General features: G+C 45.0%; 1 protein-coding gene across 1 annotated transcript in view; it reads right to left on the bottom strand.

The window, feature by feature from the left end:
* Positions 1-1909: 1909 nt before the first annotated feature.
* LOC308311719 (inactive dipeptidyl peptidase 10-like) overlaps positions 1910-19719 on the bottom strand; it is a gene marked incomplete at both ends in the record, with an annotated part of 90474 nt that continues 72664 nt past the window's right edge. Inside the window, 11 exons of the mRNA XM_080758505.1 lie at positions 1910-2038; positions 3738-3811; positions 4506-4578; positions 7526-7593; positions 10252-10375; positions 12112-12166; positions 12259-12324; positions 14254-14382; positions 15125-15194; positions 15777-15878; positions 19165-19212. Coding sequence (XP_080614631.1) covers positions 1910-2038; positions 3738-3811; positions 4506-4578; positions 7526-7593; positions 10252-10375; positions 12112-12166; positions 12259-12324; positions 14254-14382; positions 15125-15194; positions 15777-15878; positions 19165-19212 — 938 coding nt within the window. The remainder of the gene's footprint in view (positions 2039-3737; positions 3812-4505; positions 4579-7525; positions 7594-10251; positions 10376-12111; positions 12167-12258; positions 12325-14253; positions 14383-15124; positions 15195-15776; positions 15879-19164; positions 19213-19719) is intronic.

Raw genomic sequence — 19719 nt, forward strand, 5'->3', positions numbered from 1 at the left:
ATCACAATTTGCGTCTTCAATGTTTGCGTTTACACATGTTCATGTTTGCACACATTTTGTCTTCAAAGCTGGACATAGGATGATGGGCTAGCGCCCCTCAAAAACTAAACCCATTTAGACCTGAGGTCAGATTTTAAAAACACCTTCTAAAACCCGTTTTCTGAAAACTTACATTCTTTTGCATTGAGATATGGACCCCAGTAGAGACAAGGAGTCAAGGTCGACTCAAAACCACCTGCTGACGAACCGGGACAGCTGAGCTAGAACGGATGAACCTTACATGGGGCGATCGAGGCACAATATGCAGCACAATACACGTCCCGATGGGAATTAAATACATAAATAAATATACAAATAAATAAATACCTGAGCTCATCATTCCTCACGCATATGACGTCATCTATACACGGCCTGGAATGGTTGAGAGCCACTGGGCTATGTAATCTGCATTGTTTGTGCCGTCAAGTAGGCCTACAGAGTTAAGTAGGTGTCCATTTGTGGACATCGAGATGGATGCCCGGATTTTGGAATGAAACTCTTCAATGCAACGGTCATGCTGGTTTGAAGCACGGGTAGATGGCTACCAATCAGATTGCTTCCTCGAAACTACCCGTTGTATAACCCGACATATTTGATAACATCACAATTTAACACTTTAGTTAAACATTTATGTTTTGTAGATACCATTATCACTATAGGGCTTAAATGGTTAAGACAACCCCTTTTTTTGTTGGACTATTGCAGCGGCCAAAACCTTTTGACCTCCCGACCTACAGTAGCTAACGCACCCCCGCACATGAAAATATAAATACGCTATTTAGAGACATATATTTCCTATTTATCCACCTATATACACACACATATAAACCTGAATATGGCTTATGCAGCATAGGCTATATTCTGCATATACCTGCCATATATATTGGTATAATATGTTAATATACCAGACAGTATTTAAAATAAAATAAAACCATAACCACACCATTAGCGTTTACATGTCGCAAACCCCCTAGAAGGCGCTCGCGCACCACAATGGGGTGCACCCACCACAGTTTGGGAACCACTGGAGTATTGCTATCTTAGGGTAGGGGTAATCGCTACAAAAACCTTGACCACATTTTGGACATGAGCAGGGTGCCTCGCACACATAGACATGGGGTTGGGGTTGGAGGTTGCACCGCCAGCCTTCAAGGACGACACCAATCGGAATATTTGCTTTTTAGAACTGGTCCAGAAATCCTCAGTTAAAACGCTGAGTTAAGTAATAAGGGAAGGTTCAACATTTTGTTCAGTCAAATCAATAACAAAACGCCCCACAGTCCAGGACATTGAAAATGTAGTCCCAAAGTAGAGATTGTCATTCTCTGAAATTGGTGCCAGGGTCCATAGCATTATATCATATTGGTGCCAGGGTCCATAGCATTATATCATATTGGTGCCAGGGTCCATAGGCATTATATCATATTGGTGCCAGGGTCCATAGCATTATATCATATTGGTGCCAGGGTCCATAGCATTATATCATATTGGTGCCAGGGTCCATAGCATTATATCATATTGGTGCCAGGGTCCATAGCATTATATCATATTGGTGCCAGGGTCCATAGGCTTTATATCATATTGACAATGCCATTCTTAAAATAAGTCCACCATTGAACCTGCCAGGGGGAGGGGCAAGCAATATAATCTATTCTGATAGGTCAAGAAGAAAGCACGGCGTCATCATCAACCCTCAAATATTGTGCTACAAAACGGACACACACACATACTGTACACACACATCTCTCTCACACACACACACACACACACACACACACACACACACACACACACACACACACACACACACACCCTTAAGTTCCTGGTCCGTCGCAGCCTATAGCGCGTGCGTGTTATCACCACGTGTGTCTCAGTCACTCATCTGGTTGGTTGGTAGTGATGACGAGTCGAGCAGACATCCTCTGAAGTAGCCAACCAGGGAGTGGGACAGCTGGAGCCGGCTGTGGGCGGACAGGAAGTGGCCCTCGTCAGGGTAGATCTGTTCCATGCGAGGTATAGAAGAAATATTATGTAATGTGCAGATACATATACAGTACATAAACTCATACAGTACATAGGAAGCTCAAGTAAAAAACCATTGCATCAGAACTGCAGACTCACTCCCAATCTTATCTGCCATAATCTGAAAAAACTCACCCTTAGCACTTGCACTAGCCTCGACGACGTTACGGGCATATGCAAAGGCTAAACTTATGTAACTTAGATATCATTTTCATGTAGACATAGCATTCTATAGTGTATACTAATTTTCATTGTACAGATATTCTACCGTTAGTCGGATGTTAGGTCCTTAGCTTGATTATATTATTCTGGATGACTATTATGTATTTGATGTATTACCATGTAATACATGTGAAGCCAAGCGCCAACTGACGGCCAGCTGGTCAGGAACCTTGGACACTGTGAGCACCCCAGTCTACCTATAGGGGTAACCCTGGATAGATGTCTCTCTTTTAAGACCCACACAGAGAAGACCAAGTGTAAAGTGAGTGCGAGGAACAACCCGCAAGCTCACTGGCACAACCTGGGTGCTGCTAACCCACAGACTCTTAAGTCACTAGCGGTCTGCTACTCAGCTGCCGAGTATGCCTGCCCAGTGTGGGAGCGATCTGCCCATGCCAAGAAGGTGGACCCCGCCCTTAATGCTAGCTGAGGCCTTATCCCTGGCTGTCTGAAACCTACGCCCACAGACCGTTTGTACATCCTGGCAGGCATAGCCCCACCAGAGATACGGCAGAATGCAGCAAGCAGAAGAGAGCGGCAACAACAGTCCATCGACGAATGACACCCTCTCTTCGACCATGTGCCAGCCAAAAGACACCCTCTCTTCGGCCATGTGCCAGCCAAAAGACACCCTCTCTTCGGCCATGTGCCAGCCAAAAGACACCCTCTCTTCGACCATGTGCCAGCCAAAAGACACCCTCTCTTCGACCATGTGCCAGCCAAAAGACACCCTCTCTTCGGCCATGTGCCAGCCAAAAGACACCCTCTCTTCGACCATGTGCCAGCCAAAAGACACCCTCTCTTCGACCATGTGCCAGCCAAAAGACACCCTCTCTTCGACCATGTGCCAGCCAAAAGCCGCCTTAAATCCAGGAAAAGTTTCCGCTTGGAACATAAGTAGTGAGAGAGTCACTCAGTGGGAAGAAAGAACTGGCAACCTCCCACCAGCTACAATGACTGAGTTAAAGGCTATAGCGAGGCACTGGATCAGACTCAACCTACGCAGTGTGGAAATGCTTACGATTAAGATCTGGTGTTGGGCGAGCAAAAGCCACTTTCGCAAAATGGGGATATTCAAATGACGAGGACATTGTGGGCGCGTTCGGAAATAGCGCACTGAGCGCACTGTGCAATGCAAACTAATAGGCGAGTGCGCTCCGGTGCGGTATTTCCGAACGCACCGTGTGTGTGACTGTGGCACTGAGCCATGCCCCCTGCACAGCATCGGACTTGGCAGAGTTCAATGAGAAGGGACAGCAACGTGTTCAGCTGTGGCTGAACCACATCTAGCCAAGTATTCTAACAGACTGTCTTGTGGACACGACAAGAAGAATGTGTTGTTCTTGCTTACTGTAAGTCGCTCTGGTTTAAGTCTGCTAAATGCCCTAAATTGGAAATCGTAAAACAGAACGGAGGGGTCCATAGACGTATAAATGCATCTTCCATGCGTTTACCTGCATGGTGTAGTTGGCACCCGTCTTTATTAGGTGTCTGATCAGCTCTGCCGAATGTTGAAAATGGACGGTTGCTGCAAACGGAGGAGAGAAAGGAAATATCGTCCCGTTTGTTGGGTGGAAGCCTCACATGTTACCAAAAAAGTTACTTTTTAGGATGCAAATTTGCAGATCTGCTACTTTTGATACTTGTGTGTGACGCTGTAGTATGATCGAGTGAGGTGTAAATTTAAATAAATAAAAAATAAAAAATTTAAGATGTTTCCGCCCCCCCACACAGCAACGATATGCTCAGGATAACTGCATCGTTGGATTACCAAACACTAAAATGGTCTAGAAACACTCCTAGCGGTCACATCCCCTCTGGTCGCTGGGTTGGGACTTTAGTAACATAACGAAGCCATATTACTTGGGCTTTTTTACTTTAGTTTTTTGTCTCTCTTTTCTCTCTTTTACCCCCTTAGTAATGCATATGTGCTCTTTTTGTTTTGTTGCCCGTTTTCTGTTTGGGGACTATGGATGGAAAATCCTTGCTAAATCCAGCATATTTAACATTGCATTGTATATATATATGTTGAGTGCTCATTAATTATGTGCTGTCCCGTCCATAAATAAACCGATGAAAATAAAGAAAGATTTAGTTCTCAGTGGACTTTTGTAGTCTTTAATCTGGTGCCAATGAAGTATTGTTTCATTTCAAAAGAGGACAAAGGTGTGTGTGTGTGTGTGTGGGGGTGTGTGTGTGTGTGTGTGTGTGTGTGTGTGTACCGTCAGCCGTTCCGTGGGCTAGAAATAAAGGTTCTCCATGCAGTCCTTCCAGGCCGGCCAGGACGTTGGATGTCTGCACAGACAAAATAAACAAAACCACATGCCGTACTTCACTATAGGCAAGCAGATGAACAAACAAAAAAAAATTATGAACCGGCACAAAAGCCTCTGCCCGCGGGCTCTGGACAAGGCCCTTGCATCGCAATGACGTTCCGACATCCGCATAGACTCCGTATTTTGGGCATGCCATATTTGGAGCATTCATTTCCAACTTGCATCGTTCCAAGTAGGCCAGTGCACATGTATACATGTATACAAGTGTAGATTCTCATATCAGTCACACGTGAGCACGAAAAGCATAAATTAATTAACCGTGAACCGATCATTCATTCCTAGCCCTCACCATTAACCCATTCTGAACGGGAACCCATTTTGGTGTTAGCATCATGTTATGGTTTAGCTATTGAAAAATAGCAGATCTACAAGCTCATAGCGCGCCACCGAGTGGCGCGCTACGAGCTTGTAGGTCTGCTATTTTTGAAAAATCGAAGAACGACTGAAATTTTTAGAATCTGATCTCAGGTCAGAATGGGTTCATCAGACCAGTGTGTGTCCAGTGGAAACCTCGTATGAATCTGATCTCAGGTCAGAATGGGTTAACTAATGATGGAGTCATTATGACTTAACCAAAAGTGCCACATATCATTATGTATAAAGGACGCTATTCCACTGTTCCACTTCTATGCCCAGAATGAGTTAACATCCTTAATTAATGATATATTAAGACGCTTGGTTAAGTTCACCATTACAGTAGGTCATGGTGTTAATGGTGATAGATTCATGATGAATGAATCATTATTCATCATTCATTCATGAATTACATGTATGAATTTGCATGCTTGAGTGAAGCGCAAGCGGGCGATAATATCAAGATTGATAGTTTGAGGGCGAGACACTACTACAGAATTATGTAAGACATCTACAAGGAGCAGATGGCGTGGTATACACTCGCACAATATTTCTGTACCCATTTCCTTCACATATTGTTATTCTTCTGACTATAACCGCTAAAGGACACACTGAAGTGTCGTTTGCCTCCCTTCAGCCCTTTTGGCTTTGAATGGAATCCAACAAGAGACCTAGAAAGCTGCTGTGTCTTTCAGCCTTCTTTATGTTTCCTTGTGCAATCAAAGGATCTGAGCTACTAAAGTGTTTTTATTCTACTTTCTTTTCGTTTAGAGCCATAGGGCCATAAGGAACCCTTAGCACAGAGAGATAAATAAAGCATTTAATAGATGACTAGACTTGAGTCTTTTTTCTCGACTGAAAACGCCAGACAGACAGAACAGCTGATTTGAACAGATACTTATTCATACATGTGGTCAGAGTAATAACATGCGTTTGATTTGTTTTTGGTTGGTTAAAGGTAGGGCAAGTCATTTTCTTTGATTAAAATAAGTGTTAAATAGCTCTATATTCTGTTAGTAATCATCGCTATAGAGTGTGTGTTCAGTAAGAGAAAATACATTTTCAGGTTGGCATACCAATTTTATCCAATCAGGATAGAGAACTCTTGACAGGATACAGGATTAAACAAGAGAAATTCAAAGGGATGAGCACACAACATTGGAACTCGAACAGCTGATAAATGGGTACTCTCTACCTGGAAATGTATTTTGTGTACTTATTCAAGAGCTGGAGAGACAGGGAGACCCTGATACTGAACAAACCCTGAGTCTATGGCCTATAGCACTGATTACTATCAGAATAAAAAAAAGATATCACTACATTAAATCAATACATTTCATTGCATTTGGCTTCTCACTTCATCCCGGCGCCGTTTGGTCAAATATTAAGCCTTCTAAAATGCCAGGCTCACCATGCCACCTTTTGGGTGACTCCCACCCGCACTAAGCATGAATCAAGCCCCGTCCTCTCTCAAGGAGGACTAGATGCGTGATTACTAGATTATTATGGTCTGTCCCGCTGGCGTTCAATTTAAAGCATTGTGTGCAATAGAAATAGCTCAAGCTGTCCCAGTTTGGGCGCCGCCAACCCACTTTGACGGAAATAAAACAAAAGGGACTGGAACAGTGGCCAACATTCACGCGAGCGCCATTATTAGCTCATTTACTGCCAGAGTTATTATGGTGTGTGTGTGATATGAAATGTGAGCTTTAATCATATTCAAGTGCTTTTGGAGAGAAATGAGAGACTCCATGCAGTCACTTTCAGTATAGTTGAAGCCTGCGGAGGGGAGCTGTGTGTCTGTGCCCAGGTGTTAGCCGTTGATGCTCATATACATACAAGGAAGGCAATTATGTTTCGGCACTGTTAAATAGGTCTACAGTACATCTATCCTAATTTTTACATGTTAACTCGAGCTAGGTTCTAAACAAGAAGGCATGTTTGCAGTGGTTGCACAAGTAATTTTACATGAAAAGTAAAAATTGTGAAAAAGCTATTTCAAATATCGTGACAATTCGCATCGTGAACCTCATATCGTGATACGCATCGTATCGTGAGTAGAGTGTATCGTTACATGCCTATAGCCACAACACGTAGAATTATTATTAGCCTTAATATTCATGGTTCAGGAGCACAACGAGCTGAGAGTCTGCATGATAACAGATGCTCACGTGTACTAAACACCCTACACCATCCCTACCAGGTGTGTATGTGCATACACACCCATGAACACAAACACATGAATGCACACACACATCAAACACTGATATAAACAAACCCGTATGCACACGCAGAAACGCACGCGCGCGTACACACACACACAAACACACGCTCAGAAACGCACGAGCGCGTACACACACATAGAAACGCACGCACGCGCGTGCACACACACACACAGGCAGAAACGCGCGTGCAGACACACACACACACACACACACACGCACACAGTGTGTGTTAAACTCCTTGTTGTTTTCCAATCTGTTTTTCATCTCTCACAACACAGTGACATATGCACCAGACACATCAACAGATATAGGTAAATAATATCTCACCTGGTATATGTTGTTCCCCTTGCTACCCCCTGCTGGGGACCCCAGGTATCTCTCTGAGAACGCAGAGGCTGCAGAGAAAGACAACACACGACGTTCAAAAGAAATGTATTCGCCGATAGAAATGAATAATATCGTGAGATTAAAGTTCTCGGTTCATGTAATTTGGACTCTATAGAAGTGCATGGGGCATGTCTATGGAAGCATGTCATGCTCCGGAAAGAGTATCTACAAGAACACATCGCAGAGCAACATGGTTGTAAGCTTGAGATAGACTATGTCTGTTATTTGTCAGATTAAATAGTATTTTGAGTATTTGAAGTGGTCAAAACCGGCAAAAGAAAGCATATGTTGTTCAGTCATCCTGAAAATCATACGGTAATTTGATCTCAAATATTTCAAATCTGTAATTCCTTTAACCGGTATGGATATACCAAAACATCATGATTCTATAACATGTTGTGCTAGTCGTTTATGAAACGTCATACGTGTGCTCTTCAAACCGTTTCCAGCCGTCGTGAGATTTTATTTAGGACTGAGGCTAGATTCCATAAAATATCTTCTAAATTACAGTTTTCTGAAAAACCTATGTTTCTGTGTCAGTGGTGCTCAAACCATTTCATGTCAAGGACCCCCAAAAATTATCTGTATTTGTCTGCGGACCCCCCTTCGGAAAATATGTCATCGCGACGCATTGTGAGCTTGTAGAACGGCTATTTTCAAAAGATTCTTATACATTTGAAAACTTGAGAACGGAATGTTCTTTGAAAAGAACATTCTGCATAAGGAAGGAGTACTTTTTCCACCGCTGCCTATAGTTATAAATAGTGTGAAACGGTGAGATGAAAGAGCAGGAGTGGGTAAGTGTCGTGACACAATGGATGTGATAAGTATGCCTGTGTGTCTGTCTGCAATAGAATTCAGAGTCCATTACATGAAGAACCCGCGGTTCAATAGAGAAGGTACATTAAGAACTTGGTTTCTTAAATTGGAGATGACTCATATCAAAGTTTTGGAATGGGAATGGAAGAAATGTGGCCCAAAGAACTGCTGTGAAATTGCTGTGTCAAATCAACAATAGACAATTTTGTGCTAGAGTAGACATGAGAGGCTAGACATGAGAGCATGTTCCAAGTGAGGTGTGTTAAGTGTATAGTGCTTGGTTGATTGGTGTGATGGATAGACTACAACCCCCGCAAGTTTGATCTGTCATTCTAGTGTTTATAGTTTCAATGTACGGATATTTGACTGTTAGACGGTTGATAGGTTCTTGGGTTTACTTTAATTACTTATGATCCTAGATGACCATTCCGATGCATTTGATGTATCACCTTGTGTTGTTCTTGCTTACAGTAAATCTCTCTGGATTTAGAGCGTCTCCTAAATGCGTACGGTCGGTGTAAACCAGGGGTGCCCAACCTTTTTTGAACCAAGATCTACTTTAAATTTTGCCACCTAGCCGAGGGCTAACAGCCGGCAAAATGCACCGTAATACCTATTCAATATGCACATGACCAACAGAAAATATGAATAGTCATTGTAAGGTCGGAATTACAAGAATGAAAACATTGCAACTTCTCATTTGGGACTCCCAGACACAGACACCACATTTATTGAACTTGTGTTTTATCATAATCACTCGTGTAGGGTCGGAATTGGACATATCCCCCTCGGAACTTGGGCTACTGTGTCTGTGACGTGCGTGCGTATACTGTCTGTGCTTTTTTTGTTGTTGTTGCAAATGTTAATACAATATTCAATCAGTGTGTGATTGTATGTCGGTCTGACTGTAGAAACTCTTCCTCTCTGTCCGCTGCATGTGCGCTATGCTGCGCTGCGGAGGAAAAACACTTTCCAACTGAAAGCGTGTGGGCTGACCTAGGATCAGTTTAGCGTTGCAGCGACATGAATGGCTGTGTTACTCGTGTGACGATTATGCTGGTCTAGGATCAGCAGCGCAAGACCACGCGCAAGGCAAGCCTCGTCCTGGCTTCCCTTGCGATGATTTTGAATTAAATCACCGGCGTTTAATTCTACTTTATATATCACGGATCCCGACAACAGTACTGACCTCGACGAGGTGAAAGCAAACTAGCAAAGCTCAACGATATAAGAAGGCTAAAGCAACCACGCAACCGTCTCGTGCGTATCCCCCCACGTGGATAAAGAAGAGAGCAAAGTATGAGCTGTTATTATAATAAGGTCGTTGAGTGTGGCGCCTTGTTCATATTCAAATCAGCCAAGAACGGTACATGCATCTGCTAAAACTGATGATTGTGTGTAATAAAAAACTAATTATCCGTTTGGTTAATTATAAATGCACGCACGCTGAAGAGAAGAGACGAGTTTCTCTCTAGACTGCCCCTCTCACCCTCTGCTGCAGCCTGCAGTGCAGGGAGGGAACCTCTCTCTCTCTCTCTCTCTCTCTCGCTTTAATCCTAAAATGGTAATTGGTCAATACGTCAGCTGTATTCTTTCATAAAGTTAGTCCACATTTATGTCTGCCTGGCTGGGTGGGTCGGGTCTCTCGGAAATGTCGGAAATAATCGGATCTCGGTCGGGCGCGGTGCGGTGCGGTGCGGTGCTGCCATTTGAAAGAAATCTCGGCAAGCTGTAAAAACACCACCACCTCCTCCACTGTTTTCGACCAATCGTACCTCCATAATGTTTAATTTATTCACGTGCAGAACAGATGCACAAGCTACTAGAGACTGGGTTCACTCACTCACCATAGAGGGTCCAGTCGATGACAGGAGCCTGGGCTGCCACACACCGGATCAACCTCTCCGCTGACTTCACCATCATCAGACTCACGTAGCCGCCGTAGCCCTGCACGGATAACGCCCTCGAACACTCAGTCCACGTACCATTGACTTAATAGCAGCTAACGAGGAACGTGCAGAGAGTGTTAGAGGGGGCAGGGGCTGAAATCCCGTAAGAGGGCACTTTTGGACAAAAAAAAATAGCGAAAATAGCAGATCTACAAGCTCTCAACGCGTCTCAGCGCGACACGTTGAGAGCTTGTAGATCGATTATTTTCGGGGCACAACCCAGCACTCTTTAGCTAGTGGAGTGGAGATGGTGTACGACATGGATTTCCAAACAAATTTGTTCAACGCAAAAATACTGTTAGGGGGAAAAAAAGCAATTCTCCTGAATGATGCCTTTCCGGCATGGCATGGAAAGGAGTGGCATTTGCATTTCTTTCACCATAGTAAAATGCTGCATCTGTGGTCTGGAAAAGGGCAGTTGTTTTTACAGACGGGTAAAAGGGCAGGGGCTGAAGCCCCCTTTGATGTCTATGTGTGCACGTCCCTGGCAGCGAACATCACTAAAAACATTTGGTGTCAGTCGTCGTTTGTTTGCTTGCTTGCCGTCTCCGCCAGGCAGAAGGCGTGGCTGAGACTATGTTTTCACCCGTGTCCGTTTGTCTGTCCGTGTGCGTGTGTATGACTGTGTGTCTGTGTATACAGCTAATCTCTGGCACCGGTGGCCCGTTCAACGTGAAACTGTGCAGAACCTCTGCACAATTTCAGTCTTTCAAATGGGCCTGTTATAGCGATATTACGCATGTCGGTACTCGGTACACATCTCTATAGTCATGTGATCAAGACGGATCTGTCCGATTTTCCATACCTCATCCCGATTGGCTAAGATTAGCTTCCAAAGTTTGCAGGAGTGCTCAGTTTTCAACAAAATGCCTCAAATCATGAACACAGTGTACGATTGCTGTGAAAGTTTGCATGCACTGCTCCTGTGCTTGCTTGCGCTGCTCCCGTGCTTGCGGTTATGTTTAGGGTTAAAGTTAGTAATTTCCATAGAGTAAGTGCGGACGTTTAGCCTAGCCTAGCCCCGGACCTCAATTTTGAGGTCCGGGCTTACGCACGCAACGTCATGAACGTCCGTCCACCTCCATTAAAGTGCTGCAATTCCAAATTTCGCCAGTAGGTAGTGGCAGCTTCAATGTTGGATAGCCTTACTGGGGGCTTGGACATTTCAGAACAATGAGTCTTCGGACTAATGACACGGCACCTGAGGGGGGTTCCAGATGGTCCCCCAGCTAAATGATGTAGAGTCGGTAACCAAATGGGGATCCTTAGAGTGTAAAACTCCATTTTACGCCCTCACGAGTTAAATTATTGTTCAACATACGCAGCGATAGTTCATTACAGACACAGAAGGCAGGAGGTTACTTAACTTCTAATTATCTCTGCCTGGAAACCCCCATTCATTCGCTAATAGTTAATTGATCTAAATCTATTCAAACGGTGGTCCGTGGCTTAAAAGCTTAAAAGCTCAGTGGCCTTGTGGTTAGAGTGTCCGCCCTGAGACTGGGAGGTCGGGGTTCGATCCCCGGCCGGGTCATACCAAAGACTCTAAATAATGGGACCCAGTGCCTCCCTGCTTGACACTCAGCATCAAGGGTTGGATTGGGGGTGGGAAGTGAGGACGCTGGCGTCGACTGTTCGCCGCTTCACCTCCCAATGTATGAATGAATGAACCAACCATTGTAAAGCGCTTTGAGCACTTGGAAAAGCGCTATAAAAATGAAATTCATTAAATAATGGTATGACAAGTGATGAATGTACCTCTCCATAGACTCCTATACGTGAGCGGTCAATGTATGGCAGCTTCACCAGATACCTGCAACACAACAGGGAAAATGTTGTTGTACTGTATGTCTGAATAAGGTTGTGTGTGTGTGTGTGTGTGTGTGTGTGTGTGCGTGTTCATACTGCAAGGCTGCCATCTGGTCCTGAACATCCACTGTTCCCAGTCTGTGATGGAGTTGATGCAGCAGCCTGTTAAACACAACACATCACATATTTGTACCGTATTGACTAGACTATAGTTCATGCTAATGTTGTTGCTAGCATGACTATAACCATATGTATACTCGGGCCCGGATTTACCATTTCAATGATAAAATTCTAAAGTCTCGCAATCCAATTCAACTGAGATGTGTGTGATAGTTATTGTATACTTAGTTGTATTATGTTTAAACATTGAGAGCTTCTGCTCTGCTGTCTGCAGGCAGTTCCTGCTGTGCTGTGTGGGGTATAGCTGTAGAAAGCCAGATCCGGTCTAAAGCCAGTCAGCCATGCACATTCATACTCCAGTTTTATGTGATGAAGTGATCACCGAAAACTACAATATGATAATATTCTTGCTAGCATGACTGACCCCCGGGAGCAGTATGGGTTAGCGCCCCCAGCCTGCATCCTCCCGTGAGGAGGAAGCCTCTAAAACCTCCGATGAGGCCTTTATAGGAGGGCCATTCGAGCCACAAGTGGAGCCTGCTGCAGCACCACCGTTTGCCCAGCGGTGGAGCCTGCAGAACCACTGCAGAACCACCTGAATGAAGTGTCTGGTGCTGGGAGTCTGGTGCAACACAAGAGGTTCTAGCTATACTCCTGGTGAGAGCAGGAGTGGACCTGGTGAGACGTAGGAGGGGCCCGGACAGGAGTCAACCCACAGAGCCTATAGTCCCTCCACATGCCAGAATGGTACCTCCCAGTCCCGGCAGAGTGGTTCCAACGGATTGTGCGGCCCTGACGTCTTTCCCTAGTGGGTCTGATCGAGGGTATAGCTACTGGGACGTAAGTCGGGACTTGATCACCCCGGCTGGGTCACCTGAGTGAAAGGGTATGATGTTCGCGAGACCCGAAACCCTGATGACCTTTGGGATACATCACTGAGGATGCGTCCCATATCCAAGCGATGTATTTTCGTTCTAACCATGTCAAATTCTTTATTTCGGCTTTGCTTCATTTTATCTGGCGGAATTCAAAGCGGAATGCTTCGCAGGAAAGTTGAAATGTTGCAACTTCATTGCGTGTGGAATTGTACAAAGTTTCAGCGGGGTGGCAAACACAGGTTTGTCTCTGCAGTGGTGCAAACATAGACTGTAAAAAATATGGACAAAGCGTTCCCCGGGTCTAACATGAACGTAAAATGAAGCCTGAAATCCCTTGCACTGTAAGTCGCCATCTTTCAAGATCCGTTTGAGCCCAGTTTGGCCATTGGCTGGCCCAGACAACGAGGCGGGACTTCCCCCCTTCTTCTTCGTTGGTTTTTATTTTGACTCGAGTGGGTGGGGGATCCCGTTCATGAACTGTAACGGTAGCCACAGAACATGCGCGACTTTATGGTAATTTCTTTTATAAATGGGACCATCATTTTCCAAAAAGAATATTATGACATTAGAAATGAGACTTTAAACTAGTGACTGGAAGCGAAAAGTATTCATGACCATGTTTATTAAGGTAATACAGTCTAGGTGAAGTTGGGCCCAAATACATGGACTTCTATGGGGCTATGGGTTTTTTTGAGCCCAATGATAGCGCCACAACAGGCCATTATATGAACTTTCATTTCCTTAGTGGCTTCACAAAAAATCTGTCCGACTGCCCCCCTGGGTGCAAAGTACATTTACCGGTACATAAGTACAATTTTGAGCTACGTGTTGTGAGCTTGTAGGTCTGTTATTGTCAAAAGATTTTTATACATTTTATAAATGTGAAAACTTACAAACTGGACATTCTGCACAATGAGTACAGTACAGTACATTTTGAATACAGGACTTATACTTATTACATGTTTCTACATTGCAGTATTGATACTTAAGTAATATATATATATATATATATATCGTTTTACTTCTTCAAACACTGGTTCTCTGATCTGAAGAGAAAAAGTATAAGAAACTAAAAAGAGCGCTGGTCGCTGACCTTTCACCTCTGAACCCAGAGCCCCTGCCATCCAGTCGCGCCACAATGACCTGCTCAGAGTCCACCAGGACCCAGTCCCATCCCAGCATGCACTGCTCTGAGACCGTCTGACCTCCTGGGGTGCTGCCACTGTCGGAGAGAGAGAGAGAGAGAGAGAGAGAGAGAGAGAGAGAGAGACACATACACAGAGGGGGAGAGAGAGAGAGAGAGAGAGAGAGAGCAAAAAAGAGAGACAGACAGAGAGGGGGGAGAGGGAGAGGGAGAGAGAGACTGTAGAGTTTGCCACTCATTTATTTATAACATCTTTTGATTTAGAGCAAAATTCTTGAAAATCACAATACACTCACACCTCTGCCCTCCATCCAGTTTCTCTTCCCTATACTTTTATGAATTGCCAACCTTTCTTACAGAGGTGTGACTGTATCAGCAGTCTACCCTTTTTTTAAGAGGGAAGGAGAGAAGGAGAGAGGGGGAAAGTAGAAGGCGAGAGAGGGTGATGACTGAGAGAGGGCAGGGAGTGCGATGAATGTAGCACATTTTAGAAAGGCCGTGTGAAGTGTTGCTGTGATGAAGTCAAAAGTCTTTGCTGGTGACACCATCACTTTTGACTGCTGTGTAATGAAGGCTCAAATACACCATGTAATATAAAACACAGTTTACCCGTCTGTCTGTGTGCCTGTTGTGCCCATATATGGACGTATGAAGTTTTAAGTCGTTAAATAAGGGTCTGTGGATATGACACCTTGTAAAGGTAAATGTTCTGAATAATGTTGAGGCTCTGTATGCATATAGAGCCAGACACTGGAGGCCTACTCGCTGGCTGTTGTTGGACGACTGGTGCAGTGCAAACGCAGAACACAGGAAGGCTTACATGACCAGCAGCAGACCATACCGCCTGGAGTCAGAGAAGTCAACGGGATAGGTCAGCTTCAGATGCAGCTCTGATGGGAGAGGAAGAAGAGACGTTAACTGACCAGGAGAGAGAGAGAGAAAAAGACACACACACACACAGAGAGAGAGAGAGAGAGAGAGAGAGAGAGAGAGAGAGAGAGAGATAATGATATACAGAACGCTTTCCGCTATATGGTCGGGAGCAACAGAAGTTCTGAGAATTATCAAGCGCTAAAACTCATGCGACACCTCCTCCTCGCTCCGCTGTGTCTTTGCGCAAATTTGTTCTAAATATGAAAAATAAATAAAAATAATCAGAGCATATACTGTAAAGATATATTTTAAAATATACGAATTATATATATTTGGGAGGTGTAGTTCCAGACTCTATATAATATAGATTTAATTTGGAGATTGTGTAATGTGTAGTACATGTGTAGTTGTCTAGCTATACGCAAGACGAGTTGAAAGTGAATGCAGAGCAGACACCCACAGATGAGCTACCTTTTGGGCACTGCGTCTGTTGTACTCTGTCGCACGCACGCACGCACGCACGCACGCACGCACGCACGCACGCACGCACGCACGCACGCACGCACGCACGCACGCACACATAGATAGTATCGTCTTACCAAAGTGCTCCTCAGTAGTGATAGTGACAGTGTGACTTTGCACCGTCCTCTTGCTCTCTAGTGCTGACCTCACGGGCAGGTTGTCCTCCAGGACGAAGTACGCTGTACGGCCACAAGGACGTCACGCAGGAGACACACACAGCACACACAGGTTGAATAGTTAAGATCCCCCAGAAAAACGTGTGATTTTGTGATTGTGATAATGTGATTTTATGCTGGGAAATAGGTAGGTTTGCGAAATATGTGGGATTTGACCCCTGCATAATCTGCGCCATTTGGCCGATTATGCAGTACACATTTTTTTCTGGAAATAGTTAACACAACGTTCAGGAACATAGAGCACGGTTGAAAACCAGCGTTTCTTTTGCATGCGTTTACCCACGGACTACAAATCACATATAGTTGCCACGCAACCGTTCTTTCAACGCACCGTCTCGCATATCCAGACGAACGGGGACTGTTATCACGGACCCCCAGCTGCAGATTGAGAGTGTGATTGCATACCTCACTAGCTCAGTGGCCTTGTGGTTTAGAGTGTATACGCCCTGAAACTGGGAGGTCGGCATTCGATCCCTGGCCGGGTCATACCATACCAAGACCTAGTCTGAAGTCTAAAAGTAAAAAAAATGGGAACCAATGCCTCCCTGCTTGGCACTCAGCATTAAGGGTCGGATTGTGTTGGGCTGGATTGGATTGGGGAGGGCTAGATCGACTACACCGCTCCAAGAGATGGGTCAAATGCAGAGAGCAAATCTCACTATACAGCGATGTATGTGACAAATAGTAGGATTTCATAACCGTATCCTTTTATTATATAAACCATATTACGCCACATTATGTATTGTTACTACTCTCCTTATCTTGTTGACATTTTAACCCATTCTGAACGGGAACCCATTTTGGTGTTAGCATCATGTTATGCTTTAGCTATTGAAAAATAGCAGATCTACAAGCTCGTAGCGCGCCACCGAGTGGCGCGCTACGAGCTTGTAGGTCTGCTATTTTAGAAAAATCGAAGAACGACTGACATTTTTTAGAATCTGATCTCAGGTCAGAATGGGTTAATCAGACCAGTGTGTGTCCAGTGGAAACCTCGTATGAATCTGATCTCAGGTCAGAATGGGTTAATAAGAGTGAATTGCATTGATCTCCACCCACCGATCCATCCGTCCGACATCTATAAATTCAATGAATACAAAACAGGTTTCAATTCATTCCAGAACCAAAGCAGAGACTTTATAGGGTGGTGGTGGTTGGTGGTAACATCTTATTGGAACGGCATCAGAATTGCTTTTCAAAGCAGCAGGCAGGCATGGATTAAAGCAAAAATATATATAATCTTACGACTGAAATTTGTTTTGTTGGGCCGTCTTTTTAATATGCGATCTCTAAAAACAGCGTGAAAGGAGCCCCCCCCACACACACACACATACCCGCACTGTGTGTTTTTTGTAATTTTCATAACATGTAGTATTGTGTACAGGAAGAACATATCCACAGCGCTTTTTTTTTTTTTTTTCTTTTAAATTTTTATCCCACGATTTTGTAACCCAGTTTTCTTTTCACCCAGTGCCAATTATCTAATGTAATCCTGGGCGCTACACTTCCTCTGCCAACCTGGGGGGGCAGCGGACTGACCTCATGCCTCCATCTATGCATGAGGAGTCCAAGCTGCTTCTTTTCACCTGACAAGAGGGGAATTTCCCCGGCCGGACGTATAGCGCGTGGAAGGGACACGCGCCAGTTCCTTTCCCCTCCATCAGGCGCCCCGGCTGGCCAGGGGGAGGTAGTTTTAGAGACCAGGATTAGGTGAGGGTACCTACCCTATAGGGGACACGGGGAGAACATGCAAACTCCACACAGAAAGGCCCTATCGCCAACCCCCGCCTCGGGTATGGGCACTGATGACGCGGAGGAGGGAACACGCCGCCAGTGCCCACAGCGTCCCCAGCGGGAATCGAACCCAGGACCTTCTAGCTGTGAGGCGACAGCACTACCGACTGTGCCACCGTGCCCCACGCGGCGCTTTTCACTTGTACACGGCGAGTACTGTAGCTGCTTCTGAAAGGTTCAAAGTTAAAACCATCAGTGTTGGGGCGCTCGGGGGGGCAGTGGTTGTGGGTTTGAATCCACCGTGTTGCCTACACACAAACACAAATTGGTCTGCGTGTTCTGGGCAGGGAGGGTGATAATTGTCACTGTACAATGTACATACTGTAATGCTACGGGCTGGGCCCGGGCTGGCCTGGCCTGGCGGTCCAGACACCTAGCCCTATTCTGACCTGAGATCAGATTCTAAAAATGTCTTCTACATCCTGACAGTTTTCTTTAAAAAAAAGCTATGTTTCTATGTCAGTCGTTCTTCGATTTCTCAAAAATAGCAGACCTACAAGCTCGTAGATCTGCTATTTTTCAATAGCTAAAGCATGTCATAATGCCAACACCAAAAGGGGTTCCCGCCCCCAAAATGGGCTAGGCTGCTAATCCAGCCTGACAGGGTGTCACGGGTTCGAATCCCAATCCCGACTATACCTTTGCTGCGTGTCACTCCCCATTTCCTGTCAACTTACTGGTAAACTATCAAATAAGGCAGAAAAAGCCCCAAAAATATCTTTAAAAACCCCCCCCCATTCCTACAGGCTGTAATGTGTAGGAATGCGGGAGGAGTAGGATGAAGGCTCTATGTCAGGGGTGCCCAGAAGGTACAGTAGATGGCGATCTACCAGTAGTAGATCACAAAGGCTTTGCAGGTAGACCACATGACATGCCCCAAAATATATATCATTAAAAGAGCCTTTCAGCTCAAACACACGATACAAATACAAAGTCATATACAAATAACTACGAATTCCGTTTTCCCTCTCTCCATTTCCCATTCCAAGTGTGTTTGTCTTATAGTGTGTAACGCCTGTGCTGCTGTTTTCAGCAATGGGGTAATACTTTTTTGGGTGAGTAGGTCTTGTTGAGCTGGTCATTGTGAAAGTAGCTCTCAAGTAAAAAAAAAGTGTGGGCACCCCTGCTCTATGTCCTCCCGCTGGGGGCTCCTCACTGGCAGGTGAGTCAGTGGGATACATGCAGCGGCAACACAGAAATGTGTGCGGGGATGAATCAATTGGCATAACCTAACGACTAAATTGTGGAGAAAAAGAGCTAACAAAATGAAAACGTCAAGGCTGGTGGATGCTTTGTGTAGAAAAGGGAAGACACCGTTTATCTAGGACAAGCTACTTGTGAAATGCTTTTTAAGCAAGAGATTAGAAAGAGATTGAGATAACGCACACGTTTGTTATTCACTGCGTGGGTCGCCACACGCACAGATACACAAACACACAGAATTAATTCAAACTGAAGTTACTAAGACGCGATGAATATTAAAAAAAAGACTTACAGCTGAGGTCATTCAGGTTCACCAGCAGCACGGCTGGCACCCCAGGACCTATAGCGAGCACACAAAACAACAACGGTACATTTATATAGCACCTTTATCCAAGGCGCTTTACAGAGATTGTGCATTACATTCACCCATTCACACACACACACACACACACACACACACACACACACTCGCACACCGATGCCGGAGGAAACCGTGCAAGGCACCAACCTGCACAGCGGGAGCAATTAGGGGTTCAGTGTCTTGCTCAAGGACCCTTCGACACTAAGGGCCGATTCATACTCCTATTTTACCGCTGTAGTGCCGAAATTATGGTACCCAACCCCCCCCGAACCTCAAATGACGTCACATTGTAGGCGAACCGACTTTTATCCGGCTCTAAAATAGGAGTATCAATCGCGCCTAACTCTGGGGGGGAGCCCGGGTTCGAACAGGGAACCTTGCGACTCCTATCCAGTCACTCTTCCCCTGAGCCACTGCCTCCCCCACAATAACCCCCCCCCCCCACACACACACACACACACACACACACACACACAGTTACAGACT

The sequence above is a fragment of the Protomyctophum bolini genome (genome assembly GCF_963924005.1).
Source record: "Protomyctophum bolini genome assembly, chromosome: 24".
Taxonomy (NCBI): domain Eukaryota; kingdom Metazoa; phylum Chordata; class Actinopteri; order Myctophiformes; family Myctophidae; genus Protomyctophum; species Protomyctophum bolini.